The sequence below is a fragment of the Micromys minutus genome (genome assembly GCF_963924665.1).
Source record: "Micromys minutus genome assembly, chromosome: 3".
Classification (NCBI taxonomy): Eukaryota; Metazoa; Chordata; class Mammalia; order Rodentia; family Muridae; genus Micromys; species Micromys minutus.
The window spans coordinates 11,658,206-11,685,613 of record NC_137972.1 but is presented as its reverse complement, the minus strand read 5'-3'; the positions used below and the strand labels follow the sequence as shown (position 1 = coordinate 11,685,613).

General features: G+C 44.5%; 1 protein-coding gene across 2 annotated transcripts in view; it reads right to left on the bottom strand.

Moving 5' to 3' along the window:
* Positions 1-27,408, bottom strand: part of GUCY2C (guanylate cyclase 2C) — a gene marked incomplete at both ends in the record, with an annotated part of 66,790 nt that overhangs the window by 35,709 nt on the left and 3,673 nt on the right. For both annotated transcript variants that reach the window (XM_080913664.1, XM_080913665.1), the window contains 9 exons: positions 4,478-4,589; positions 9,407-9,492; positions 11,262-11,397; positions 13,360-13,477; positions 15,488-15,584; positions 17,682-17,803; positions 19,011-19,226; positions 22,608-22,672; positions 25,429-25,541. In XM_080913664.1, coding sequence (XP_080769790.1) covers positions 4,478-4,589; positions 9,407-9,492; positions 11,262-11,397; positions 13,360-13,477; positions 15,488-15,584; positions 17,682-17,803; positions 19,011-19,226; positions 22,608-22,672; positions 25,429-25,541 — 1,065 coding nt within the window. The remainder of the gene's footprint in view (positions 1-4,477; positions 4,590-9,406; positions 9,493-11,261; positions 11,398-13,359; positions 13,478-15,487; positions 15,585-17,681; positions 17,804-19,010; positions 19,227-22,607; positions 22,673-25,428; positions 25,542-27,408) is intronic.

The window sequence follows — 27,408 nt, the reverse complement described above, 5'->3', positions numbered from 1 at the left end:
AGGGGGAGGGAGAGAGAAAGAGCACTCACATAACGAAAGTGTTTTTTTTTTTTTTAAAGACTGGTGATCTAAGTGATTCATGAAGTTACTTCAAGAAAAGAATAACAGATTTCCCATTAAAGTTCCGCTCCACCCCTCCCCACCCAAGTCTACCAGCCAGCCTGTACCCACTGTGAGTAAATTATTGATTTTAAGTGGCTGAAAGTTTTGAATAAAGGTGTGGGACTCCTTGTTTTACTGAGACGAGAAAAAGATGCCTAAATATATAATATATTAAGAACCTCTTCTACCGTAATCTTATAGCACACCTCGTAATGTTTTTGTTTAATCATGCTGTATCTTTAAAATTTCTCCTCCTCCCTCGCCCCGCCCCATCCTGCCCCGTTCCATCCCATGTGATAAAACTGTAGCACACTTCCATGAGGACTGCTTCGTGAGCCTTGCCCTGGGGTTGCTGATCACCTGGATTCCTAAGTGGCGTTCTTCCTCTCATTCCAAGCAGGTAAGTACTCCCACCCCAAGCCTCCTGCGGTCATGACGTCACGCCATAACCGTCATGAGGCCGTCATGACATCATGTGATGGATCTGGCACCTCATTGTGATCGGCACATCCACCACGCCCACCACCGTCACACAATGTTACCACAACACACCCCTAGCCCCGGACAAAAAGCAAGTCTGTAGAAAAAATACAACCCCACAGTGTGAAGTCATACACCTCCACACCAGAGCATGAGTTTGAGCGACTCAGGTCATTTCAGTCCCTACCTGCTTACATAATGAGCACCTCCCTGTGCTAGACATAATAACCATAATTAGATATTTAAACATACTATTTAAATGAAATAGGTTCACTGTTGTTGAGACGTGGTCATACTTGGTAGTCTAGGCTGGCCTGGGACTCATTTTGTGGCCGAGGATCACCTCTACTGGTGGTAATATTCCCCCTTCAGTATTCCAAATGCTGTAATTACAGATGTGAGCCACCTGGCTAAATGCAGTTGTTTTAAACTCAACACACATTTTCACTTCTGCTTCGTGGTTAAGTCAGTCACGCGACTTCTAAGGCAAATCTTCTGCTGCCCTCTAGTGGCTATTCTGGTTAATGCATAGACTGTACAGTGAGTGACCGCGATTTCTAAGCCATGAGACAGCAGGGCTGGAGGGAACTCGTTAAACATGCGGCTTTGCTAGAGGAAGAAGCTTTTAGTTGTAGAATCAAACAAATGGGTTCGTGTTAATGCAACTGTCTTTGGCTTTGCTACCCTGGACATGCTACTTTAATCTGAATCAACAGTATTAGTGCTGGGCCCAGAGTATGCTGTTATTTTATATATATATATATATATATATTATAGATAAATACATAAGTAAACAATATATGTGTATATATAACTGTATTATATAAACACATAAATAAATAACAGTATATATATATATATATATATATATATATATATATATATACACACATATACTGTTATTTACTTATACATTCAATTATTCCAGTGCACCATGTCCAGTGCACAGATGTGAGTGACTGTGAGACCCCACACTTGTACAGTGTGTGGTATAAAAGACAGGCTCATATCCGGAAGTCTAGTGCAGGGGTCACGGAGGGCAAGAGGCAGACTGATTATTTCTTGAGCTGCTGGGAAAAGCCGAGGAGAAGTGAGACCCAGATAGGCTTTGAGAGCCGGTCTGGAGGTCCTGCTACTGGAGGCTGAGCAAATGTGGCGGTACCACGTCTTGTCCCCCGCTCCGTCCCCTCTAAACCGTTAGATTCCTAAAGCTAGCCACCAAGGGCAGTTCCCCTATTTGGCCACTTCCTTACGCCTGGCTCATTCCTGAGGCTGAACAAAAGCATTAAGCATCAAGGTGTGGCAATCAAAGTTTATTGCTACCCTAGTTAACATGCCCAGTCCCAACCTACCCACCCATTCTAGCCCATTTTGGCCCAGACCTCTCCCCTTCCCCTCTTAAAATTAACACCTACAAAGCTATTTGCTGTTGGTTCAGATTCAGGTTCTGTCAGATTCAGATTCAGCCCAGCTCTCTGTCTGGTTTAATAAAGTATCTCTTTGTGTTTGGAAATTGGGGTTTGGGTGTGGTCTCTGCCTAATGCGGGGTCCAGAAGGGAACACCCCACACTGTGAGGGTTCTTTCAAAGGAAGTCCCTCTGTGGGGGAAGGCACTCTTTAGCAGAGTGTCATTTTTATGATAGACTTAAGTGCATACCTACCTACCCGAGCAGCCAGATCAGCTTAGCCCATACAGCTGATCAGTTCACAGATGTGTCCTGAGAACATCTGGAGAGTCTCCTGTGTCTCTCTGCCTCGCCTTTCCATGTGAGCCGTGTAGGCTTACAGATTCAACGGCACAGCTGGGGTTCAGGGAACCCTAACCCTGAACCTTTCATTTATGTGGCAAACACATGACTCTCTGAGCCACACCCCCCAGCCCTCAGGTAACTCTTGAGGGGGCTGGATGTTTGCCAGTTTCTAGCCATGGCCCAGAGGATAGGAAGGCAGCATAAAGTTGCAGGGCTCTGAAGTAGGAGGGGCTAAGAGCAGGCAGACACTTAGAGGAGGTGGGAGGGAAGAAGGGGATTGTGGGTAGTGTCAGGGTGAGGGTTGGAGGTCAGCCTGCTTCTCACTCTGCCTCGGTGTAACTGGAAGGTGGAGACCGTAACAGAAATTTATCAAAACAAAACAACAACAAAAAACCCCTAACGTACCTGAGAGTCAATCGTGACAAGAATTTAGCTTTAAAAATTCCCTAAACAATAAGCAGAGAAATGGAGAAGCCTGTGGAAAAAAAAAATATGGCTTCCACTTCTCCCCTGACCCCTGTCTGTCCACACGCAGGCCAGAGGTCAGCGTGGGGTGTCTTCCTCCATCACCCGACACTATATTTTTTTGAGACAGTCTCTCAGTGAACTGGAGCTCATTGGCTGGATGGCCTGGGTCATAGGTACATACCTTTTTTTCATTTTTTTAAAAAAGTGGGCACTCTGTGTGTGTGTGTGTGTGTGTGTGTGTGTGTGTGTGTGTGTGGTATGTGTGTGTGGTGTGTGTGTGTGTGTGTGGTGTGTGTGTGTGGTGTGTGTGTGTGTGTGTGTGTGTGTGTGTGTGTGTAAACTCAGGTCCTGAGCAAGCATTTAGCCCACTAGCCCTGCAGGGGGAGCAGGTGAAGAGAGGGAGAAAGGGGTGGTGGTGAGAAAGAATGAAGGAGGAGGATGAGGCAGAGACAGACATGGGGACAGAAAGACAGAGTGATGAGTTTTGGGTTTAAATAAATGTGAGGATAGCTCTGGGAATAATATATGGAAAGCCTAAAACCAACTGTAAGCCTGCAGTTACGCCTGGGTGATCTCTTGTTCAGGAGGATACACTCCCCACCCGGACTTCCCTGACTGCTTTAAATCAATCATTTTCCACCGGGGGCATCCACAGACCAAAGGAAACAGAAAGAGCTACAGTTTTAACACAAGCAAGCTCATGGGACCAGGGATGTTCCCTTAAAAGCAGACCAAACTTCACTTCCCGGACACACACCACCAGAATAGATGGATTTCTAGCTCAGAGTTTTTAGAATTGTAAAAGTGATAAGTGAATGCAGACATTTCACAAAAGACTCAAAGTTCAGAAAGATGTAAAAGGGGGAAAACACACTTCCACGAGTCTATTACTCAGTGGGGACTAGTATTCAATTTGTGTGTTTCTTCTCAGTTTTATTTCTACAAGGTTAGGGTGTGTTAGATAAAGAGGTGCATTTCCCCACTCTTCAGAGTGATGTTCGGAGAGAATGAATTTCAGCTGGTTGCGTGTTAAATTAAGAACGCTTCAAAATGTTCTAGAACCCCATTAATGTCATTTTCACATCCTTCGAGTGCAACAGTCTGTCCAGTTTTCAGGTCTTTGTCTTAAACATGATAGATTTGTAATATGGAGCTACTAATTGTTACATTAAGCACCCACAGACCCAGACAGAATATGCTGTGAATTTTGTGTTTCATGGATTCCCCACCCCCAGCTGAAGGTCAGATTAATGACGTATAGTCTCATCGCATCTTGTACACATGAAGGTCAAGTTATGTGTCACCCCATCTATGTCCTGTGAAGGAATGGAGGAGGCTTTCAGGGTCACAGTCACCAACTATCTCTTACTCCAACAGAGCAAATATTCCTCGCTTAAAACACTGAGTCTGTTGCGTAAAGTACGCGTTTCTGTGATTGCTTAATTTTTGCCTATTTTCTGACCTTGTTTTCTAGGGGTCCCGATTATATGGTAACCATCTTCAAAATAGGGTTCCCATGTGGATGTGTCTAACCAGGGCTCACTGTGCTTGTGAAACCCACAGACACAAGGCTGGAAAGTCGAGGTAAGATGAAAAAGAAAATAAAAACAAGCTAGCTGCCTACAGCTTATGTGGAAACCATACTGGGGAAAGAAAACTCAGTAAGAATGTCTTACCCAGCCCAGGGACATCATTAGGGAGTCTGTTGTTCTTCCAGATGAAGTTGGGCTTCTCAACCAATGGGATGGTTTTGTTTTTATGGGTGTCATATGCCATAAGAACCTCGTACTGTGTCAGGGCAGAAAAAGAGAAAAGCGTGAGAACATTTTAGAGCATTTTGCGATGAGGCTGACTGTGTGTGTGTGTGTGTGTGTGTGTGTGTGTGTGTGTGTGTGTGTGTGGCTTTGGGGACATGGCCTCTATATGATTGTTCAGTTTGACCTTGATCTCTTAATCCTCCTGCCTCAGCTTCCCAAATGTTGCCATCATTACCAGCTACTAATTAGGTCTCTATGATTAAAGCCTTCGTTTGAGGTCACCCGCTAATGGCAACATGGTACCAGGATATCCTTGAATTACTGCTGCAGGTATCGACAATGCTGTGTGCATTACTTTTGAAACATGGCTGCCTTCTACGGGCACCATCCCTCCCTCAAAATATTCTCCATAGGATATTTACGTTGCGAGAACTTCAGTCTGGAGAAGGGAACCTACAATTGCATATATGGAAGGTCAAAATTAGCCTGTATGCTGGGATGTGGCATATTGGCCCTCTCTGACCCTTATTCTGAATATAGACTGGTGCACTCACAGCCCCCATGTCCTGAGAGTTAATCCCTAGGTTCTCCCAGATACACACTATGTGACTGGAGGCAGCAAAGGCTGTGAAGTTTGACCAAATTTGTTTTGGAAGACCTGTGTAGGAAACACATGTGAAGAGCTGAGGTGCGGGTGAGGAAAGAGCTCTCACGCGCATCTTTGCCTCTCTTCTGAGGGCAGCAGGGGCTTCCTCTTTTTGGATGAGAATGTGGGTCTCTTTGTGCTGGTTCCTGTCGGTAACTGAAGCGTTTCAGGGATTTGACTAAAAAATATCCCATGGCAGATATGCCAACTCTGTATTTCTTTTTAAGCTTCTTTCTTTTCTCTCTCCCTTTCCCTTTTTCCTTTCTTTCTATTTAGGAGGTGGGTATGTGTATCATGCACGTGGAGGTCGGGGGACAATTTTCAGGAGTCGGATCCCTTCTTCCATCATGTGAGTCTCAGGGACCAAACTCAGGTTGTCTGGTTTGGAGTCAAGCACCCTTACCATTGAGTCATCCCACTGGCCCGCAAATACAGTATTTCATGAAAGGTCCAATGTAGTAACAAAACCTCTGAAATGGTGCCTCAAATTTCTGGTGTCACTTTCTCAGGGTGAACACCTCTGTAAATTTTACATTTGCCATTGCAGGCATCTCTCAAAAAGCAGTGTAAATATATGTATATATATTATGATATTATCACACACACACACACACACACACACACACACACACACACGTGTGTGTGTGTGTATAGTTTTCAGGACCTGACCTCTTGTAGGAAAAAGGTGCTTACTGCTCATTTGGTTGGCTGAAACAGCAGCTTTCACAGTTTAGATGGACACAGCTCTGGAAGGCATAAAGGAAGCTGTTGCACTTTTAAATTCAGAGCTCATCAGCCAGGAACTCTACACCAGACAGGAAACTTTTGTGGGAGATACAGTGAGAGGTGGGGACCCACTACCCTCTTTCGAGGCCTCTGTCTTAGTCACCGTTACCATTGTTGCAAGGAAACACCATGACCAAGGGAAGTGGGGGAGGAAAGGCTTATTCGACCCTATGCTTCATCATCAGAAGAAGTCAGGGCAGGAGATAAAACTGGGCAGGAAGTTGGAAGCTGGAAATGAGAAAAAGCCATGGAGGAATGCTGCTTACTAGCTTGCTCTCTATGACTTGCTTGGCTGATTTTTTATAGAAGCCTGGACCAAAATGTCCAGGGGTGGTCCCATCCACAATGGGCTGGGTTCTCTCCCTTTAATCACTAATTTTAAAAAAATGCTCTTTTCTTAGGCTTGCCTACAACCTCTTAACTGAGGTTTTCTTCTCTCCAATAAACATAGCTTGTGCTAAGATGACATAAAACCAGCCATCACAGGCTCTTACATAGAAATGAAGGAAACAGGTCGTAATGGTTTGAATATACTTGTCCCATGGAGTGGCACTATTTGGAGGTGCGGCTTTGTTGGCATAGGTGTGACACTGTGGGTGTGGGCCTTAAGACCCCCATCCTAGCTGCCTGGAGGCCATGTTCAGCTAGCAGCCTTCAGATGAAGATGTAGAACTCTCAGCTCTGCCTGTACCATACCTGCCCAGACACTGCCATGCTCCCACCTTGACGATAATGGACTAAGCCTCTGAGCCTGTAAGTCAGCCCCAGTTAAACATTGATTGCATTGATCAGGGTGTCTGTTCACAGCAGTAAAATCCTGAGACAGAAGTTGGTAGCAGGGACCGGGGTATTGCTGTGATAGGACTGACCATGCTTTTGTTTGGAACAATGTGGATTTGGAGGCTTTGGATTTGGAAAGCAGTGGAATGATTTAAATGGGCTATCCTAGTGGGAATATGGAAGACTTTGTTCCTGAGAGTGATTTGAATTGTGGGGACCTGGCCCCAAGAGGTTTCCGTGGAGAATTCCAATCTGTGGCCTAGAGACTGTGTTTGTGGTATTTTGGTGAAGATTGTGGCTGCTTTTTGCCCTTGTCTGAAGAGTCTACCTGAGTCTAAGGTAAAAAGACTTAAATTAGTTGCATTGACAAAGGAAGTCTCAAAAAATCCCAGTAGAGCCTTTGTTCTTGGGTTAAGTCTCATGAAGGTTTGAACAAGCACAGCAAGCTGAGAGAGGAAAATATAAAACATATGGATAAGTATTAAAGAGGCACCAGGAAGTGAAATGGAGCTGAACCCTATACTCTAGGAGATGACAGATTAAGGGATTTAGGAGTAAGATCTCATCCAGTTAAGTTTAGATTTGGACATGGTGGTATACACCTTAAACCTAGGAGAAAAAGCCAAAAAGATCTCTAAATTCAAGGCTAGCCTTCGACAAAGCAGGTTCTAGGTGAAGAAATGCTTAAATCCAGGCATGGTGGTACACATCTTTAATCCCAGCATCACAGGAACAGAGCCATGCAGATCTCTGAGTTCACAATCTACAGAGCAAGTTCCAGGACAGCCAAGCTTAGGCAGGGAAGGAGTTGGAAAACAGAAAGATGGTGATAGAATAAATTACCAGCTTTAGGTTCTAGTCCCAGCAAGCAGCAGGACTCGGCAGTTTTGTCCACGTGGCTCTGGCTTTAGAGTGGAAAATAGGAAGGACTGCTGGGACAATTGATGCTGGTTAGATGGAGCTAAGAAATTAGTGGTGATTAAGAAGTGACCAGCATCACTGAGGTGAAATCTTCTGGGAAGTGTTTTATGAGAGCACAAAGAAGCTGTGCTCCAGAGAGAGCCAAGGTTGTACCTCGTGCTTCAGCTGTACTTGGTAATGTTTAAGAGTCACCCAGGTGGCACTGGTTTTGAAGGAATGAAGGGGTCATGAAGAGCAGCCTAGGTTTGGCATTGTGAGAGGCTATGAAGACCATTGGTGAAGGTACAGCCTCAGTTGCAGTTGACAGCCTACAGCTAAAGCGGTCATGCAATGGGTTTGGGGACTTAGAACCAGGAAGAAAGCCTGTGAGAGGCTATTGGTGAAGCCTAGTGGCAGAGGAAGACCCTAGTGTATTGGAGATGCCAATACCATGGGATGATCACCAAGAACAGCAGCAGCAGTGGAGTGGATCAACCTGAGCTTAGAGAGGGCAGAGCTGGAGAAGTGATGTCAGCCCTTTGGAGGAGCCCAGAAGATCATGTGTGGATCCCAGGCATTGAAACAAAAAGTTGTAACATTGAAGTTGCCTTGGAGACCCCAAGATTTTCAAGATGCCAGAGCCCTAAAATATCTCCTGAGGAATGCCACTAATAGGGAGTGGAACCGGGCCAAGAGAAAGAAGTTTCTTGCAGTCAACAAAGATAAAAAAAGGAGTTAGAGGTCTGAAAACTACTTTGACTTCAGCCATGGAGATGCAGAGTTTGGAATTTTCCCAGCTGGTTCCTGTCTTGCTTTGGGGATTACAGTTAAGTGATTGGATGAATCTCAGAAGAGACTGAACTTTGGACTTTTAACATTGTTGATACTGCTATAGACTATGGGGACTTTGGAAGTTAAGCTAAATATACTTTTTTCTATGGCTAGATATGGCTCCCATATACTCATGTGTTAGAACAAGCCTATGGGTGCCAGGGAGTGGAATGTCATGCTTTGAATATGCTTGTCCCAGGGAGTGGCACTATTTGGAGGCATGGCCTTGTTGCGTAGGTGTGTCACTGTAGGTGTGGGCTTTAAGACCCCCATCTTAGCTTTCTGGAAGCCATTGTTCTGCTAGCAGCCTTCAGATGACAGAGGCAGAAAACTCTCAGCTCCTCCTGTACCATGCCTGCCTGGATGCCACCATGTTCCTACCTTGATGATAATGGACTAAACCTCTGAACCTGTAAGCCAGCCCTGATTAAGACTTGTCTTGGTCATGGTGTCTTTTCGCAGCAGTAAACCCTAAGACGCTGGTCTATAATGTGAGTGAGCATCCAGCATCAAGGCACTTTCATGTGTGTGCCTGAAAGACTGCACAGTTCCCACGTTTCATGGAGGTACTGATGGGGAGAGCTGTTTCTCTAAAATCATTAGTCTGTAAAAATGTTTTACAGTCTTTAGGACAGGCTTGTCATCAGCATGGTTTCTTTCATTGACTCCTCTAGTCTGACTCCTGTACGTATGAGAGTTGATTTCTGATTAGAGGTTCTCTCTGCTAACATGCTAGGGAATCCTACCGCAAGTGGACTATACCTATGAAAACCAAGAGAGCTGCCATGATCTGTCTTTAGGTTCTGAACATCACCTCTCTAATTCTTTCACTGTTGCTCTGTTTCTGAGGAACTATTCTTTTCTACCTAGTCTGGTCACTCTACATTTTCAGGGGTCAGACATACTTTCCTGGTATCCAGAGACACATACAGAAGACACATAATGCTGTCAATGTCCCCACTGTCATCCAGAGTCACAGGCGCCTCATAGCCTAAGAGGGAGAGAGAGAGAGAGAGCGTGTTGGAGACCATCATTGGCTTTAGGCCTGACAAATGGATTCAAATCACTCTATTATATTCTTACCAGGTGGTTCTTCCTTGCTTCTTGTCCCTACTGATTGTGATTTATGAAGGGTATTTTTAAGAGGCAATGTTCATTTAGAAGGAAAATCCTCTTCCTTCCATTTAGGATGTGGTAGGTTAATGAATTGCTCAGTTGTCCACACTACACAAGAATGCTAGCTAAATCAGTGGCTTGGTGTCTAGGCCACAGCATAGTCTACTTGTACAAAGAATAAAATCACTTCACTAACATTCAGTGGCTAAAACACTAAAAGAGATACTTAGGTTGTTTGCATTTCAGCTTTCCAACTGCAAAATAATAGCACCGTGGACTGAACATAGAGAGTGTGGGCTTAGGTGGGAACCATTTACAAGTTCAACAGAACAGCTGGCTTCTGGGATGCCTCGAGAGTTCAGCTGGAAAAGGTGCTTCCAGAGGATCTGAGTCCAGTCCCCAGAACCTACATGATGAAATATGAGAACCAACAAGTTGTCCTCTGACCTCTGTTCACTATGGTATGTACAGCTGAATGTTCACTTGCACGCATGGCCCCAAGTAAACAAATAGATTAAATTCTTTAAAAGTACCCTTAACACTTATTTCATGTTTACCAGACACCAACTTTGTGCTAATGGAGTCTGCACATTCGCCGTCTTCTACTCTTCAGAACGCCATGACGTAAAAACTGTTGTTTCTATTTTATTGATGAGAAACAATCTTAATCGGGCTCAGAGATATTAAAACATTTTCTCAGGGCCATAGCGATTCATGACTAAGCTAAGACAAATACATGTCTCCTCGCTCTGAGCCCATGATGGCGGTCACTGAGACACTTGACTAACTGTGGAAATGACTCAGTGAGTGCCTGGCAGACCACATGAGTGGTCACTACATGTCTCTCTGCCTCTCTGGGGAAACAGAAACCATGTTCTCTTCAGCCCACAACCATGGGCCCAGAGCTCAGATCAGGTGGTGACCATTGTCTGCCTTTTGGAGCCAACAGAAGGCTCACTTTTCTTTAGACAAAGGTTTTGCAGGGCAAGACTTTAAGATAATTTCTTAAAATGAAATCTCTTTAAAACCTTTGAGATTTGAGACACAAAAGAGAAGTTTCAAGAGGATCTTGCAGGATGGGTGTGTCAACAGAGGCTTAACAGAGAAAAGGGAGGGAGATATGCCAAAATATAAAGAGATAAAAAAATAAAATTAAAAAATTAAAAATGAACCTGAAACATAAGAACCGAAAGGAAACTGGGACTGGTTACAGGGTGTGAGTGTGTGTGCATGTGTGTGCATGTGTTGGGGGCCAGGAGGCAAGAGGATATGGTTGGAGAAGAGAATCTACTGACACACTTCATTTGGAAAATGCTGTAAATTATCTTATATGCTAATTTACAAAGTAAAAATAAACCGAAAGTATTTCTCTTCTTGCAGGAAGTACACCACTACTGGAGATCATGCTCTGTGAAACCTGCTCATGCATACAGCCCCCAACATACATGCTAACTCACAGCAGTGACATAAGCTGTGGTCTAGTCATGTGTCACAACATCCCCCATGACCTTTCCTTCAGCTGAGCTCCAGGGTCTTTAGCAATCGGAGCATCAACTGCTGACATCAGTCTTGGTGGTCTCCCACGCCCCCCTCCCAAAGCCTGCCTTTCTTTGACTTTATTGTTTGATCCTATGAGACCAGTACCTTGAAAAGTGAGATTCCTGAATGCACGAGCAAACTTGGGAGTGGTGACAGATTCTCCATTTTTAAGAAATGTCTGCAGCATGTGTCCAAACAGCAAGGTTCCCTCCAAGTAAGCGAGAGAAAAGTCACTTCTTCCCTAAATGAGAAGAAAAAAAAAAATCTTTTAATGAGAAAGGGGTGGGTTCTGGAACCTGGAGTAGATATTCTTGGGATACGTGGTAAAACAAATTCAGGGGGCCTGGAAGTGTGATGTTAAGGAAGACTTGGGAAATACCTGTTTGGCCAGGGCTCTGCTCTCCCAGTTTTACCTCCTCATGAAGTTCATAAACAAAAACCCCGTCTTTAGAGGAGGGTCCAGAAGGCTCTTGTGATAGTGAAATACAGTACTCGGCTGAGAAAGTCAAATCCGATATTTTAGTCATCCTTACGGGATTTCTCGCAGAAATGTTTTAAGTTTTCACCAGAGTGTAAGACAGAAAACCAGAGCCCAGAAAATAACCCTGTCTCTGGTCCCCAGAGGGGGATGCGAGGAATCTTGGTTGGCTGATGCCACTGAATGTGCTTTGAAGCTGGTTCTGAGTGTCACTTCAGGCTCCTAACATCTGTCCTGGCAAAATAATAGAGTTAGCATCCCTCTGCCTCTGCCTCTGCCGCACGATGGTTGTTTGAGGATGCAGAATTGAAAGTTCTCGCCCCACTGAAGCCAGATAGGTTCTCTCCTCTCGTGCACTTTAGAAGCCCCTTTTGTCCGAGCCACAGGACAGCTCAAGTTCTTTGCACTCGGAGTACATCTTGCAGAAAACATTAACAGAAAAAACAAAAGCTCCTGGTTTGTTGGTTGGTTTGTTTGTTTCTGAAATCGTCATTTCATTACATTTATTTTGGGGGAGGGGCATGCATGTGGTGGTCAGAGGATAACTTCTGGGACTCCTGCCTCTCCTTCCTTTGGTCGGACCCCAGGGTGGAACTCGGGTGATGAGACGCGGCAGGTGTTTGTATCCACTGAGCTGTGTCGCCATCATTTCTCAGGATGAACAGAATTCCTGAGATCTTGTGTTAAAGGAGCTTGCAACCCTTAATTTTGGCAGGTCTGTAACCTGGGGGGGGGGGTGCTGTTCACCTTCCTTATGGTGCTTAGGCCCTTCACTTGCAGTTGCAATGTTGCTTGGGGGTCTCTGGGCCACTCCCCCCCCCACTTCATCATTTTCTACAGCCTCTCTCAACTGAGAGCAGAAGGCAGGTGACAAACTGCATCTCACTAAAGCTCCATGACTGACAGCGGTTAATGTGTCTTAGGAACCCCGCAGACTAGTAAGGTGACCACCATTTAATGGGTAAGTGCAGGCCCTTGTTCTGGGACAGGTCCAAACTCAGTAGGATACTGAGACAGTAAGAATCCTTAAGGACCCCTTTGGACAGTGGTCAGCTTCACTAGGATGAACGACACTGTAAGTCTCCACCTAGGAGTGCTTATTTCTAAACAAAGCCTGAGGCCGGAGTTCAGATCCCCAGCACCTGTGAAAGGCTAGAGGTGGTGGGCCACATCTCTCATCCCAGCACGTTGTGGGCGGGGCCTGGGTCAGGGCAGGGATAGTGACAGGTGACTCCCTGGAACTCTGTAGCCGGCTAGTTCTTCTGCATCCCTGATCTCTGGGTTCACTGGGAGAGCCTGTCTCAAAATTTAAGGACAGCGGGCTAGTGATGGCTCCACACTTGCTGCTCTTTCACAGGACCTAAGTTCAGTTCCCAGCACTCACAACTGCCTATGACTCCAGCTTTAAGGGATCCAGTGACTTCTTCTGGCTTTGGCAAGCATTCTTCCACACATGGCACCCCCCCACCCCCGCTCCCGACAGACAGACAGACAGACAGATAAAAGGCAATCCATAGAGGAAGACAATATTCACTTTTGGCTTCCACATGCACATACACACACAACACATACACATCTGCACAATGAATACACATACACACATACACACATGCAAAGAAAAATTACTTGCAGAACTAAGAATCTGAGTTCAAGTAGGAGACTAATTACCTTGCTCCAAGTTATCTTTGACGAATACTTACATAAATAAACACACAGACCACTCACCGATGCAAACCTCTCAGAGACAGAGCCATTTAAGATGGACTTCTCAGAAGGAAGTGTCAGGACGAGGACATTGTCCATATACTCAGGCGCTATGGTGTCATCCTCAAGGTAATGGTTACTAATGTAAAAAACACAGGCTCGTCATAAAAACTAGCATCCCATAGAGACAGAAGTTTCACAACTCATACAAATTATGACATCAGCTTTGAAATTGTAAGTGCAGCCATCGGCAAAGCTTTCTACTTTCCCACCTCTCCTTTCTACTTTCCCCTTCTCCACCCACTACAGTGAATTACAGGACGTAGGTCGTTCTTGTTATTAACCGAGGGTGGACAGGAACTCATTATACGGACACTTGGAGGGAATGTTTGTATTTGTTGTTAAAGCCTTGATTTCTGCAGGAAAACGTTCTTTTCCTCAAGTATGCAAGACAGGCTGGAAATATTGGGATATGGAATATGGAACTACTCTGTACAATACACTGTTAATGTTGCCATCTGCTCAGGGCCGAACTGTACACAGAAGATGTAAGACATTTTCTTTGATGTGTGTGTGTGTGTGTGTGTGTGTGTGTGTGTGTACATTCATGTGTGTGGATGCAGACACAGTTGTACCATGGCATACCTGGGGAGGTCGGAGGACAACCCCAGCTGTCCACCCTTGCCTTGTAACTTGTCTGAGACAGGTCTCTTTTGTTGTGGCTTCAAGCTTCGGACGTGGGCCTAACCAGCTCATAGGCTGTGTATCATCAACCCATAGACAATACACACTGCACATGGAGATCCCTCTGAACATCCCAGGGTTTCTGTGCTTCCTAATCGTGTGGGCGCTTTAATATGCAAACAGGGTGGCCCAGCTGAGCTGCTAGAATGAGGGAGACCACCCTTTGATATTCAGCCTGCTCTGTGCTGACCACTGCATTAGCTCCTATGTTAACATTATTGATCTTACCCTAGAAGACAGGCAACCCTAATTTTCATTTCACAATGTGACTTAATGTCAAGATGCTAGCAAATTCCCATGGAATCCCAAGCATCAGAGTTACAAGCTGAGCACATTAGGTTTACTTTAGAGTCTGGCCTTGTTCTGCAACAGCCACGTGTTCCTTGAACAGGAGTCACGATGGAAAGCCAGCAGTTGGCCTGAGAAGGAAATCATACCAAGCTGGCCACATTGACAGCTCCTTCCCCAGGGCAAACCAGCTACTGAAGTCAGTGTGAGGGTGAGAGGGAACCGCTGAGAACATTGCCCTCTTTCCTAAACGTCTATGGCTGAAGAGCTAGAAAGACAGATTGCTTATCTTCAGGAACATTCAACAGTCCACCAGGCCTGCACTTCCAGTACTCCCTATCCGCTCATGCTGGGAAAAGCGTGTTTACTATGGGGGATGACTAGGCAGACACAGGAGAGCCCCTGCAGTAGATGAAGGTACACAGGTAATGATTAATGACCCAGGGAGATAAGTGGGTCATATGATGTACCTATGGGGCAAGGGGCACAGGTGTACTGTTGGCACCTCCTCCAAGCATGCTCTACCTTAAGTATTGCTTTGGGTACTGTTAGTAAAATAGTTCTTCTCTCTTTCTCTGTCTGTCTGTCTGTCTCTCATAGTTTTCTCTGCTCGGTATCAGAGAAGCATTGCAGAAGGGACCATCCCCAAGTAACTGTTCCGCCGAGGACAAAGAATAACTGTACACAGATCAGATCTCTTTGACTTCAACTTTAGTCTTTCCAAAGGTGGTTGGTGAGAAAAATAATCTGAGGCCAAAGACCGTTGGCAACTAAAGTACTGGAGCGAGACCTATCTCCTCAGCGAAACCACTGTTGAGTTATTGATTGCTGCATGGTTTCCTGATCCAAGAGTTGTAAATCAGCCCAGAGCTTTGAATACTGTGTGCATCTAGGCCTCTCAGATGAGTGGGTTGCATATTGGGTGTCAAGGAATCCATTTCTGCTTAAGGGCACAGGGGGTTAGGTAAGCTGGAGATATTATGAGAAAGGAATGAGACTTCAGTTCAAATGTGACCCTCCTGGTGGCTGCCCACCACAAGAGTGGGGGGGGTGTTTTGTCGGCCATTGACTCAATTCCTTTCTGAAGGGACGAGGTTTTCCCAAGCATCACACCAACCTGAATAGATCTACCAGGATGACAACCGTGTCGTCAGCTACTTTGAGGTCACCTTTCACATTATAGAAGCTTTCAGGCGTGCCACACATAACAATCACTGGAAGAAAGAAAGACAGAGTGATGGAATGATGGACAGGTGAAACAGCAGTCATAGTCATCGTTACTTGTAGTTGTTGTTACGTTTCCTTCCTTCCTTCCTTCCTTCCTTCCTTCCTTCCTTCCTTCCTTCCTTCTTTTCTTTCCTTCTTTCTTTCCTTTGAGTCAGGGCTTCATTGTGTATTCCAGACTAACCTTGAACTCACTACATAGTCCAGGATGACTTCTAATTCACAGCAATCCTCCTCAGCTACTGAGTGCTAGGATTTTCCGGCATGCAACACCACACCTGTCTTTCATTTTACCTGTTTAAAGATTAATCTCAGTTCCCCAAAGCTCTTCTGCCTTGTTTTGCATTTAGTTATGGAGCCCGAATCGAACTGTGTGGAATCTCTAAAACAGAAGGTGATATCAAAGGGGCTCAGGAGTAGAAGATGATATAAAAAGCTCGTGAGTTGGACTCACTGCTTCATTTGGTGTGTGGTCTATTGCACTGGGTGGAAGGGATTCCAAGTGTTATTTTTTTCAAGTGGCCCACACCTTATCATCTGCACATGTGTTTGAAAGAGGAATGTGAAAATATTTTATAATATCCTCCTAAGCAACTGTCTTTGGGCTGTGCCTGTAGCTTTTTAACTCAGAGCCACATCTTAGAAATTTGAGTGATAGAACCACTCTGAGCCTTTACCATGGACCTAACTGCAGCCTGTGTGTGGTTTGGGTGTGGGAAGAGCTAGAGAGGACACTTTCTTGGGTTTGTGCTATTGTTTAGAGAGAGGGTCTCACTATGTAAATGGCTGTCCTGCAATTTGCTACATAGAACAGGCCAGCCTCACGCTGGCTCCCAAATGCTGTGATTAACAAAAGGCATGCATTATCACGTAGGCTTCTGTTAGACCTTTTTATATGGCATGCCACCCAGGTGACCTGGAAACTCTTTAGGATCACCAATGGTGTTTGCTCCTCCACACCAGCAGCACATCTTGGTTGACTGAGAAGTTCCTAAAATAGCAAATACTTGGCTATGGCAGAAAGTGATTGTTTGAATGATGGCGGGCAACTTGCCTTACAGGAAATTACCACAATCCGTTCATTACTTCCGATGTGCTCTTGCTTGGGAAGGGAATTCCCTGCATAGTACAGCAGCTCGTTTAACAGTTTAATGAGAATGCTTTATCTATTAGCCGTTCATACCCAGCCTTTAGCTCACTTACTGTGTGAAACCTGCGTCAGGAAGATGAGGAAGTAAGATTATCTTTGCTTGCCTTGTGATTCTGTCTAAGGAGTTACATGACAATAGTCTAGTCACCAGATTATGGTTGAAAAGTTTAAGGTCTAGTCACAAATCCAGTAAAACATTGGATTTCTTATGGAGTGAAGACTCAAAGACCACTCAGTAGGAACTGAGAGTCTGTATGAAGCAGGCTAGTGATGGCCTAGGGAGAGGCACTTCTCACAAAGCAGCCCTAATGCACATTAAAGAGAATTTTGAAAGACATAGAACCCAGAAAAACCACATCTTGGTTGTTGGCTGTTGTTGGGAAAAGCAAGCAAGTAGTTTAACACGAGCTGGGGACATGCAGTTAGCTGGCATTTGGGCCCTGGGCTTCTAGAACAGGGTTGGGTACTTTGCCACACAACAGCACATCAGAAGTAAAGAGCAAATTGTGATAATTTTCTGGAAGGGAAAGTCAGACCATCACTTGCTGCCATGACTAAGTATTGTTGTTTTAAGGATTCACCAGTCAACCAAGATCTGGGGATCGGGGGAAGCATGAAACCACTCATGATCCTAAAGATTTTGGATGGAGACAAGATGGAGAACTTCCCTGTTACATGGTTGACCCTAGGTGGGTCATGGTCTTGGATTTATGAAGGCAATATTGGGTTAGTATCTATGTTCATTTTATCAGGGTTTGATTCACATTACTTTTCTCCCAGAGAGTTAGGTTTTAGTCAACAGAAATAACAATATGGTGAAATTGTTTGCAAACATGAAACTTGGAGGTAGTCAGTCCGGGCAACTCTACAGAGACAGATTGGCCTGAGGGCCTCTGAGGGAGGTGGCACTGTGAGGGAAGTTCTGTTGTTGTCTTACCATTGCTCTTCCTGTTATGGCCCGTTAGGATTTCCTGGAACTGTTCACTGCGTCTCAATACATCCTTGAAGCTGAGCATTTCAGAAAAATAGGACACCCCAGCCTCCAGAGCATTGAGGTACCTGGAGCAGGGAGAAGAGAAGCTGTGAATTGGCTTTTTTTCCTCATGGCCACCCTACCTTTAAACTGTCTGTCTGTGTATCTGTCTTTCCATCATTCTGTTTCTGAATGTTTATCTTTATCTAACACCCAGGTCCTCCATTGATAGACAGTACCCACCAAGATGTCATTGCTTTCTATTGTGGCTATCTAGGTCTAGGCAGAGTAAGGAGGGGGAGTTTTAGGGATTCTTCACATGTGTGTACAAGTTGTAGACATTTGAGGGGTTCCTTCTACTGTTTCCCTGCTGCTATAGCAAGAAAGTTCTAGCCTGAGCCAGAAGCCTCTGAAACTATAGTGTGTGAAACTCCAGAGCTGGTAAAATGATGTCTGTTCCTGTGTGAACTGGATGTATATGTAAATTACTGTTTCACTCCAAGTTTCTAGGGTGAGATCCTGAGGTTGGTTGCCATGGGATCCCAGGTGTGCACACCTAGCAACATCCTATCTTGACTGTCTAAGGCCTCTGTGGAGAGAGACGGTAGAGCCACCTAGCATCCCGGGTCACCACCACCACTTTTACTGGCGTTTCAGGAACTTATGATACTTTAAAATGATGTTTCATCTATTTATGTCATGGTGTGTGTGCATGTGTGAACACATATGCATGTGTCACACAGCACATGTGTGGCAATCTGACGACTCGCAGGAATCATTTCTCTTCTTCCACCATGTGAGTCCCAGGGATTAAAGTCAGGTCGTCAGGCTTGGGTGGCAAGTCCCTTTGCACACTGAGATATCTTTCAGGCACAGACTTATGCTTTTTTCTAGGACTTGCTCTCTCTCGTCCCCCCCCTTTCTCTCTATGTGAGAAAATGTGAGAGACATCATTTCTAACTGCTTCTTGGTTTGGGCAGAACACACATTCTCCAGTGTTACATCATCCACAGTAGTTCATAAGCACTGACTTCTAGCTCTCATTTGTCTCCTCTAGAAACAGGATTCTACGTATTTGTCTTTAGAGGCCTTACCATGGGGAATCATTAAGATTAACAAAAATTCACTGTCATAGGCAGAGTACTGCAAATGCATCCTAGGCTTAGCATTTACACGATACTTGGTCCACTTTGCCTCAGATGAGTAAGAAAGCAGGCTGGTATCTATTTCAACAGCATCCCTGACGAAAGCAGATTTCTTTGTGGCAATGCACTGATTACCGGCCTTCCTCACCAGAAACAATCTTCAGGCTCCGACCCATTCTTGTAAACATAGGAAGAATTCCAGGAAAAGGTTTTGAAAGTTGCATTGTTGACTTTCCAGAAATCGACCAAGAAGTACATCAGCTTCCTGGCTGGAGGCAGGATCCTGGTTAGGGTTTCCTTATAGTCACAGGACAATCCAAAACTTCCAGCGGAAATCATGGGATAGTTCAATTCTGTGTCAAGACTGTGCCAAAAGTGAGAGGAACCAATGTCAGGGTTAACTCCAGTAACACAGAAAGAGCCCCCTCCCTCCTTTTTAACACACAGGCATGAATGGTAAGAGTGAAATGGGGACAGTAAAGGACATGTCTGGGTGACTGGCTCACTCAGGTGACTTTAAAAACAACAACAATTGACCATATTCTGTGTTTACAGCAAAATGACCACAAGCTGGACCACATTGATTTATTTCTGAATGACTTCTCATGCTCTCTGGGTTGGGGACTGTGAGCTTGGAGCTGAGGATTGAAAACTGCATGTTAAACAACTATGGCCTTAGTTAAACAAACGTTAAGTGCTTTTATCTGTCAACTTGACATGAGCTAGAGACATCTGGGAACAACCCTTGAACTGCCTCCATCAGTTGGACTATGGGCAAGTCCATGAGGCATTTTCTTGATTGATTGTTTAGGTGGGAGGGCCCAGCCCAATGTGGGAAATATCATCCGTAGGCTGGTGGTCCTAGGTTGTATTTTTAAAAGCAGACTGAGTAAGTCATGGGGAGCAAGCCAGTAAGCAGCATCCCTCCGTGGCATCTGCATCAACTCCTGCCTCCAGGTTCCTGCCCTGAGTTCCTGTCTTGACTTCTCTCCATTGTGTACTATGAGATGAAATAAACTGCTTCCTTTCCAAGTTGCTTTTGGTCATGGAATTATCACAGCAACAAAGAGCAAACTAGAGCCATCATAATTGTCATCAAATGGGAGGTGAGCCCATGCCTTTCCTCCTAACAATGCCTGCTTTGTAGCTCTGCCTCTGAGAGCTGTATTAGCTGGAGAGCTTAGAGCTTTTCTGCCCTTGTTCAGCAAGGACCTTCTCCCTCCCTCTTCTTACTCCTCCTTATCATTCTCCTTTTCTTCCTTCTCCTCTTCCTCTTCTTTCTCCTCCTCTTCATCATCATTATTTTAACATACCAAGTGCCCTTCTCAGTCAGTGACTCAACAAAGAGAGGCCCCAGACTGGCTTCCGAGCTGATTCTCTCTAAATACACAGGTTCTTGGAATCTGTATTTATCATGGAAATTCTCCCTGACACCGAGGGCCAGGTGGTCGTGTTGGGTGAGTAGCTATCGCTTTGGCTTTCCTCCACCCCACTGCAAGTTCCTTCAAGTGGGGATATCTCATCGAGATGGTTTGCCTCGGTCTACCGAGCTCCCATGGGTGCTCAAGATGTGTGTAATGAAAGAAGGAACGCAGGACTACATCTTACCTTACCACTGGTGTCCTGTGGTCATCTCTGTTCTAGCCATTTTTATCCTTTCCTCTTGTCCTTCAAAACATTAGTTTGATTGTGTTCCCATTTCTTTTTTGTTTATTTTGAATCCCAGAGTCTTTTCTGATTACATCCCTGCTCTTACCTGCAATCCCAATGCTATCAGAGATCATTCACTCTACAGTTTTAGCTGGTTTCCCTTACTTTCTGTGTTTTGCTAAGTTGGGCCTCTCTCTTGTTTCCTGTGTTCTTTGCTACTGTGTTTTGCCTACATAGGTGACAGTTTTTTATTAATCATAAACCATTAATAAAATTAGCATATAATAAGATGAATGATTTGACAGACTACAGTGCTGTCAGGGCAACAAAGGGCTTTTCATAGCTCTCCAGTGCTGCGAATCTTAGTTCTGCCAATTGCATTAGGTGTAACTTAATGATCCTCCCACGAAAGCTACCATGTATGGTCGAGGTCTTTTCCCTTGTCTTTTCATCTTCTTTCTGTACCTTTCTCTCACTGCAGTTACTATTAGCACTCGGACATTTCTCCACTCCAATTCCTGATTTCACATTCATTCCCTCTACCTGGCTGGAAAGCCGTTGCTTTGCTTGTACTTATCAACATCTCACCTGCATTGGCCAGTTTTATGTCAATCAGACACAAGCTAGAGTTGTGGGAGAGGAGGGAGCCTCAACTGAAAAAAGGCCCCCATAAGATCCGGCCGTGGGACAGCCTGGAGAACATTTTCTTAATTAGTTATTGAGGAGGGAGGGTCCAGTCCATTGGGGGTGGGGCCATCCCTGGGCTTGTAGTCCTGGGTTCTATAAGAAAGCAGGCTGAGCAAGCCGTGAGGAGCAAGCCAATAAGCAGCATCCCTCCATGTTCTCTGCATCAGCTCCTGCCTCCAGGTTCACACCTGATTTAAATTCCTACCTTGGCTTCCCTCAACAGACTGTGACTCAAGGTATGTAAGTCAAAGCAAACCCTTTCTTCCCTGGTTCGCATTTGGCCATGATGTTTCATCACATAAATAGTGACGCTGACTGAGGCATTATCTGTCTCCATCACAAAACTCAGACTTTTTTCATGAAGTATTTCCCCAGTTGAAACTCAGCCCTCAAGCAAAGGTGACAACTGCCTTCTATACAATTCTGCATCTTCTCTGATAGAATCCCTCCTCACCCCTTCTCTGTACTTTGTATTGGTCAGTGTCCCTATCAGCTCTATTTGGAGGGGCATATTTCATTCTATTTTTTTTCCTGATTGACAAAGCTATTTTTGATTAGAAAGCTCTCATGATAGTGAAGCAATTTCCTAGGTCCCCCTCTCCTTTTGAGCAAGGGCATCAGTACCTGATCCGAGAGATAAGGAAGAACAAGAGTCCACGTGTTCTATTTGGGTATGGAAGGTAGGCCTGAGAGTGCTTGAAGGTGTGCCTGAACTGATGTGCTGAGCATCTGGGCTGCTGAGTTCCTGGGAGTGAGGCAACATGCTGACTTTCACTAGAAACCTCAGCAGTTCCTGTCGGCCTTGAAAACCCTACGCCAGTCTCCTCTGGGTCAGTTAATGGCATTTCTTTATTCTGAAGACTAAACAAGGGAGATAAAGGCTAGTGAGAAGAGTTTTGACTGAGGGATGTATGAACAGAGCCTGTTTCACTTAGTGAAACAAATTGAAGGGGTGGGACCAAGAATTCTAAATAATAACAATAAAAAAAGATTTCCTGTGCTATAACAGATCAAAGGCTTTTTTCTCTAAACCACGAAGGCTGTCACACAGAAAACTTCAACATTTGTTTCTATTCATCTCACATAGGTGCCTGCTTGTCTCCCCACATTTCCAGACTAGTGACAGCAGAGTTCCACTAGGCCCCTCTCTCTACTGTCTGGGTCCTACCCTCTGCCCATACTTTTGGGGAATTCCCTTTATGAAACTCAAGTGTCCCTCATGACTTGCTCCCTCTAATACTCAGACATGTATCTGAGCAGTCACTACACACTCCTCAATGTAGGATGGAAGGGAAAAGGCAATGACAGAGAGATGGCAAAACACAAGAGGCCCAACATGCCTCGCCTCATTCTGTTGCCTTGACAACACTGTTTGTCTAATCGTTTAACACCCAGCCGAAGTACTTACTACATCTGGAAGGTGGAATAGGTGCACGAGGGCCCCATGAGGACACAACCCATCTTACGATCTCTCTGTAGGAGAAAAAGGAAAACACCAAGGCCTGAGACAAATCCAATCAACCAACCAACAGACAGAAAGGAGGTGGGTGGGAACACTGAGAAATGGGAGGGGTTATTCAAAGGGTGGGAATGGGAGGAGGAAGAATCTTGTTTCCTTCCTCCCCCCTGTTGCTAACTCTGACCCTAAACAGGGTTTTAAAGAGCTCAGGAGAATTAAAATATCTCTAAAACCATGCAGGTGTGAATGATACCCTAACTCTGTCAAAGGGCTTCCAAAGATTACAGAGGAGGGACTACAATACTAGAAGTTTCACATTGTTCTAATCCTGGATCATGGATGTCAGGATGTGTATACTATATCCACCACACAAATACCACAGTGAGTCTCAATCTTGGGAGGCTAGGCAGATTCTAACGCAAAGATATTGAATTCCAAGGGAGAAGAAATGGTGTGGATGTTTTCATTGACTAGCATTTCAACTTTTGTGGCTTGTCTGTTCATTAGTCCATTAACTAATAGGGTTGGGCTTTTTTTTTTTTTTTTTAATCTTGTTATTTAGTGGTTTTAGTTGTTCATATATGGTAGCTATTAATTCTCTGCCAAAAGGTTAGCAATGATTTTTTTTTTTTCTCTTATTCTGAAGATCGCCTCTTCACCCAATTAACTGCTCCCTTTAACGTACAAATGCTTCTAATTTTGTGGGTTTCCATTTGTTGATTGTTACTCTTAATTCTTGAATCACACCCCTATTCGGTGTCATTTATCTCGAAGAGTTCTCTCTACTTTTCCCAGTAGCAGTTTAAGAGTTTCCAGCTTTTCATATGTTTTAGGTCTCTTTGGAGTTGGGGTTCTTATGTCAGGTGAGAGATAGGGAATCTAGCCTCATCTAGCCATAAGTGGACACCCAGTTTCCTCAGCACCATCTGTTGAAGAGGCTGCCTTCTGTCTCTTCTCCAGTGTGTATTTTCCACAGCTTTAGTCTGAAGTCCCGGGATTAGAGCTGTTGTGGAGTAATAGATGGATTTCCTATGTCATTTCATTGATCCATGTATCATGTTTTGTTCATATGGCTCTGTGGGATAACCAAAGTCAGATATGAGGATACTCCCAGCATTATTCTTTTTGGTCACTTTGATTATCTGGGGTCTTTGTGTGTGTGTGTAATGCCTGGCTGCTTATGGGAATTCTAGGGGACCAAAGTCAGGTCTCCTCATGCTTACAGACAAGCACTGTACTGCCTGAGCCATCTCCTCAGTTCTCTGGTATGTTCTTGAATTTAGCCAAGCAGGCCTGTTGTTTGTAGATTCTCTGTGTCCATGTTCGTTGGAAGATTGGCTGTAATTTTCTTTTGTTGTTATCATGTCTTTATCTGGTTTTGGAATCAGAACTGGCTTCATAAAAAGAGGTCGGAAGAGCTCGTTCCCACTGTATTTTACAGAAATACTTTGAGAAAGGTTGGTACTAGTTTTCCAGTGGTCTTGTAGAATCCTGCATCAGAACCATCTGGACCTGGACTCTTTTATTTAGAAGATTTAACAAAAATGGTTTTGATCCAATCCCATGGCTCCAACTAAACATCTCTCTTTCAATTGTCCATCTCATTTCACTCTTACTTTGAAGGTTATACACATCAAGAAATTTACCTCGGTGCCTTAGGTTTTTCAGTTGACGAAGTTAGGTTTTAAGGCCCCTACAGTCTTCTGAACTTCATTGGTGTCTGCGGTGATATGTCCCCATTCTCACTTCTGAGTTTATTAACTTGATTCCTCTCTCTTTCAGCTAGTTTTCCTATGACTTCGTTGATCTTGTTTGTCTTTTCAAAGAACTAACTTTTTTGTCTTGTTGATTCTTGTATTTTATCCTTTTTTTACTTAATTAATGTGAGTCCTGATCTTAATCACCCCGTCCACTGCTTGTTCTGTCTCTCAAGGGCTCTGCGATACATCATTAGGTTATTTGTGTGTGTGTGTGTGTGTGATCTCTGATTTTTAAATGTAAGCACTTGCCATTGAGGATTTTACTCTCAGAAGCATGTTTATTACTTCCCCCAGATTTTGGTATATTGTGTATAAATTATCATTCGATTTTGGGAGTTTTAAAGAATCACTCTTTCATGTCTCCAATAATTCCATTTGTGTTCAAATAGGATGCAGTAAGTTATGTCAAGTTCCATTTATTTGTTGAGACTTCCTTTGTGTCCTGACAAATTACCTGCTTTATAGATTTTTCCATGGGCCACTGAGAGGAATACGTTTTGCAGTGTTATTGTGATGGGATGCTTTTTATGTCCCATAGGTTTATTTAATTTATTAAATCATGTAACTGTAGGGCTTTCCTGCGCCCCCACTCCCGTCAGGATGATCTGTCTTTTGGTAAAAGTAGGATTTTGAAGTCATATAACAATGATAACAAATACATTTTAAACATATATCCAAAAAATAATAAGTCTTTAAAAAGACAAAATTCAAAAAGTTTTTACAGTTAAAGTAAAAATTCCTTCTATATCAGAGTACATACACACTATGTTCCAGGATACACACACACACACACACACACACACACACACACACACACACACACACACACACACACGTCTCTTGGGAAATCTGTGCTAAAAGGTCAGGGTACCCTGCCTTCAGATCATACAGCAACATGACTGCACATGACTGCAGCTAGTGGAGATGATGTTGTATAAACATGCCCACATTTCACACTGTGACCAACCTACACAAAGAATGTGTGACCTACACACACACAAGCTACTCACTGTAATTTCCCTGAGCAGGTCAAGGCCTTCACAGGTGCTGCTCCGGCAGTCGCCTGACTTATGAATCAGACCATCAGAGTAGATGAAAGTCGCGTTCACCGTCACGTTTAGGTCTGTTACCCAGAAATTAGGAAAAACGGGAAACCAGTGTTATGCTTCTACAATTCACCAGGTATGAGACAACCCTAGTAGATGGATTTCTGGGGCGGGGGCGGGGGGGGGGAGCTGTGATGGAGAATCTTAGTTGCCAACTTGACTACATTTGGGAGGAACCCAATCCAAGCATCTGAGCACACCTGAGAGGGGTTTCTCTTGGTTTGATTACTTTAAGTGGGAAACGTCGCCCATATGCAGATAATGCGAGGTCACTCTAAATTGGAGGCAGTTCTTCTGTGGCAGATGACATAAATAAAGGACAGAGGAGAAGCAGGCTGTGCCTTTCTGTCTGCTTGTCCTTGCTCTCACTAGCAAGCTCATCTATCTTTCTCTGGGGCTCAAACCCACTTTGTGAAGATTTACTGTAGACTGAAAACTAGCAGCCCTGTAGGGCCTCCCTGAGACTCCAACACCAGAGTAGGACTGTTGAGGCATCCAGTCTCATGGGCTGAGCAATGGCTTTATGGCATTCCTGTCAGGAGACAGCCTTGGTTGGAGCCCTCAGACTGTGAGCCACTCCAGTGAAAGCTCTACCAGTATATATAGTTGTATGCTAGTTCATCCTATCAGTTCTGATCCTTAAAGAACCCTGAGTAACACAATGTTCAAGTTCAGGTCTGAGACTGTTCTAAGTTCCTTCTTTCTCCCTCCCCTCCCCTTTCTTCCCCTCCCCCTTCCCCTTCTTCTCCTCTCTCTCCCCTCTCTTTCTCCCTCTCCTCTCTCTTTCTCTCTCTCTCCTCTCTCTTTCTCTCTCTCTCCTCTCTCTCCCCCTCCCCCACCTTCCCTGCATTTATCTTTCTCTTATTTTATAGAGAGAATTCACCCATGATAGAACTCATCCATTACGAAAATATGGAATGAAAGTATGATTTGATGATTTCAGCACATGTGTAGATTCAAGTATTAACCACCACAGTCCAGCTTAAGAGCATTTTTTCCCATTACGTTCAGCTCTCCTCATCTTTTTATAACCCCACATTCAGCAAGTTTCCAGTATAGACTGGAAAGCACTGGAAAAGAGGATACAGATGGCATCTTGCTCTTTCATGTCCCCAAGTTACTGCTATTACATGCCAGGTGCCGTTCTCTTTGGGGTCCAATTATCATCCACCCAACAGTCAAGACATGGTTACTCTGATCCCTGTTCCATTCCTTGTGCTTTTCCATGGGCCCACGATACAGCATTGAGTAAAACTAGACCCTGGCTGCCTGAGGTCCACATAGTCTCTGGGAGATTACACAGAACGATGGTAATGCTGGCTGCATGAGAACAGGAGCCCCTTTGGGTGCCAGGGCTTGAGAGATGAGTGTGAGTCACACACGCACAGTTTCTGGGCGAGGTGGGGGAGGGAACTAAGAACAAATGCCAGATAAGGATGGAGCCTGGCTCATCTCAGAATCTACAAGGAGGCCCATGCACTTGCTGATGCGTGATCCAGGGGTATAATAGCTATGGGGTGGTATTGAAAAAGGTCATTTCAGGCACATATGTGCATTTCACAGTAGAATGGGACCATCTTGGAACATTTTAAATATAGAAATATTATCTCATCTCACTATCACTTTTAAAGGATTTCTCCATCTGATAGGAGAGTGGATTATGGAGGACAAGAAGGAGAAAGAAGCAGGGAGATCAGTTAGGGGCTACTGATAACTTAGACTAGCTTGAAATAAACATGTGACAATGAATTACGGGGACTAAATGGCTGCATTTTGAATTTTGAAGGTAGGGCCAGAAAGAACGTGCTGATGGACAAAGCTTGAGGAAAAGAGGATGAGAGAGTCTTCAGTACCTCTTGTCCTGAAAAAGTGTATAATGGGGAA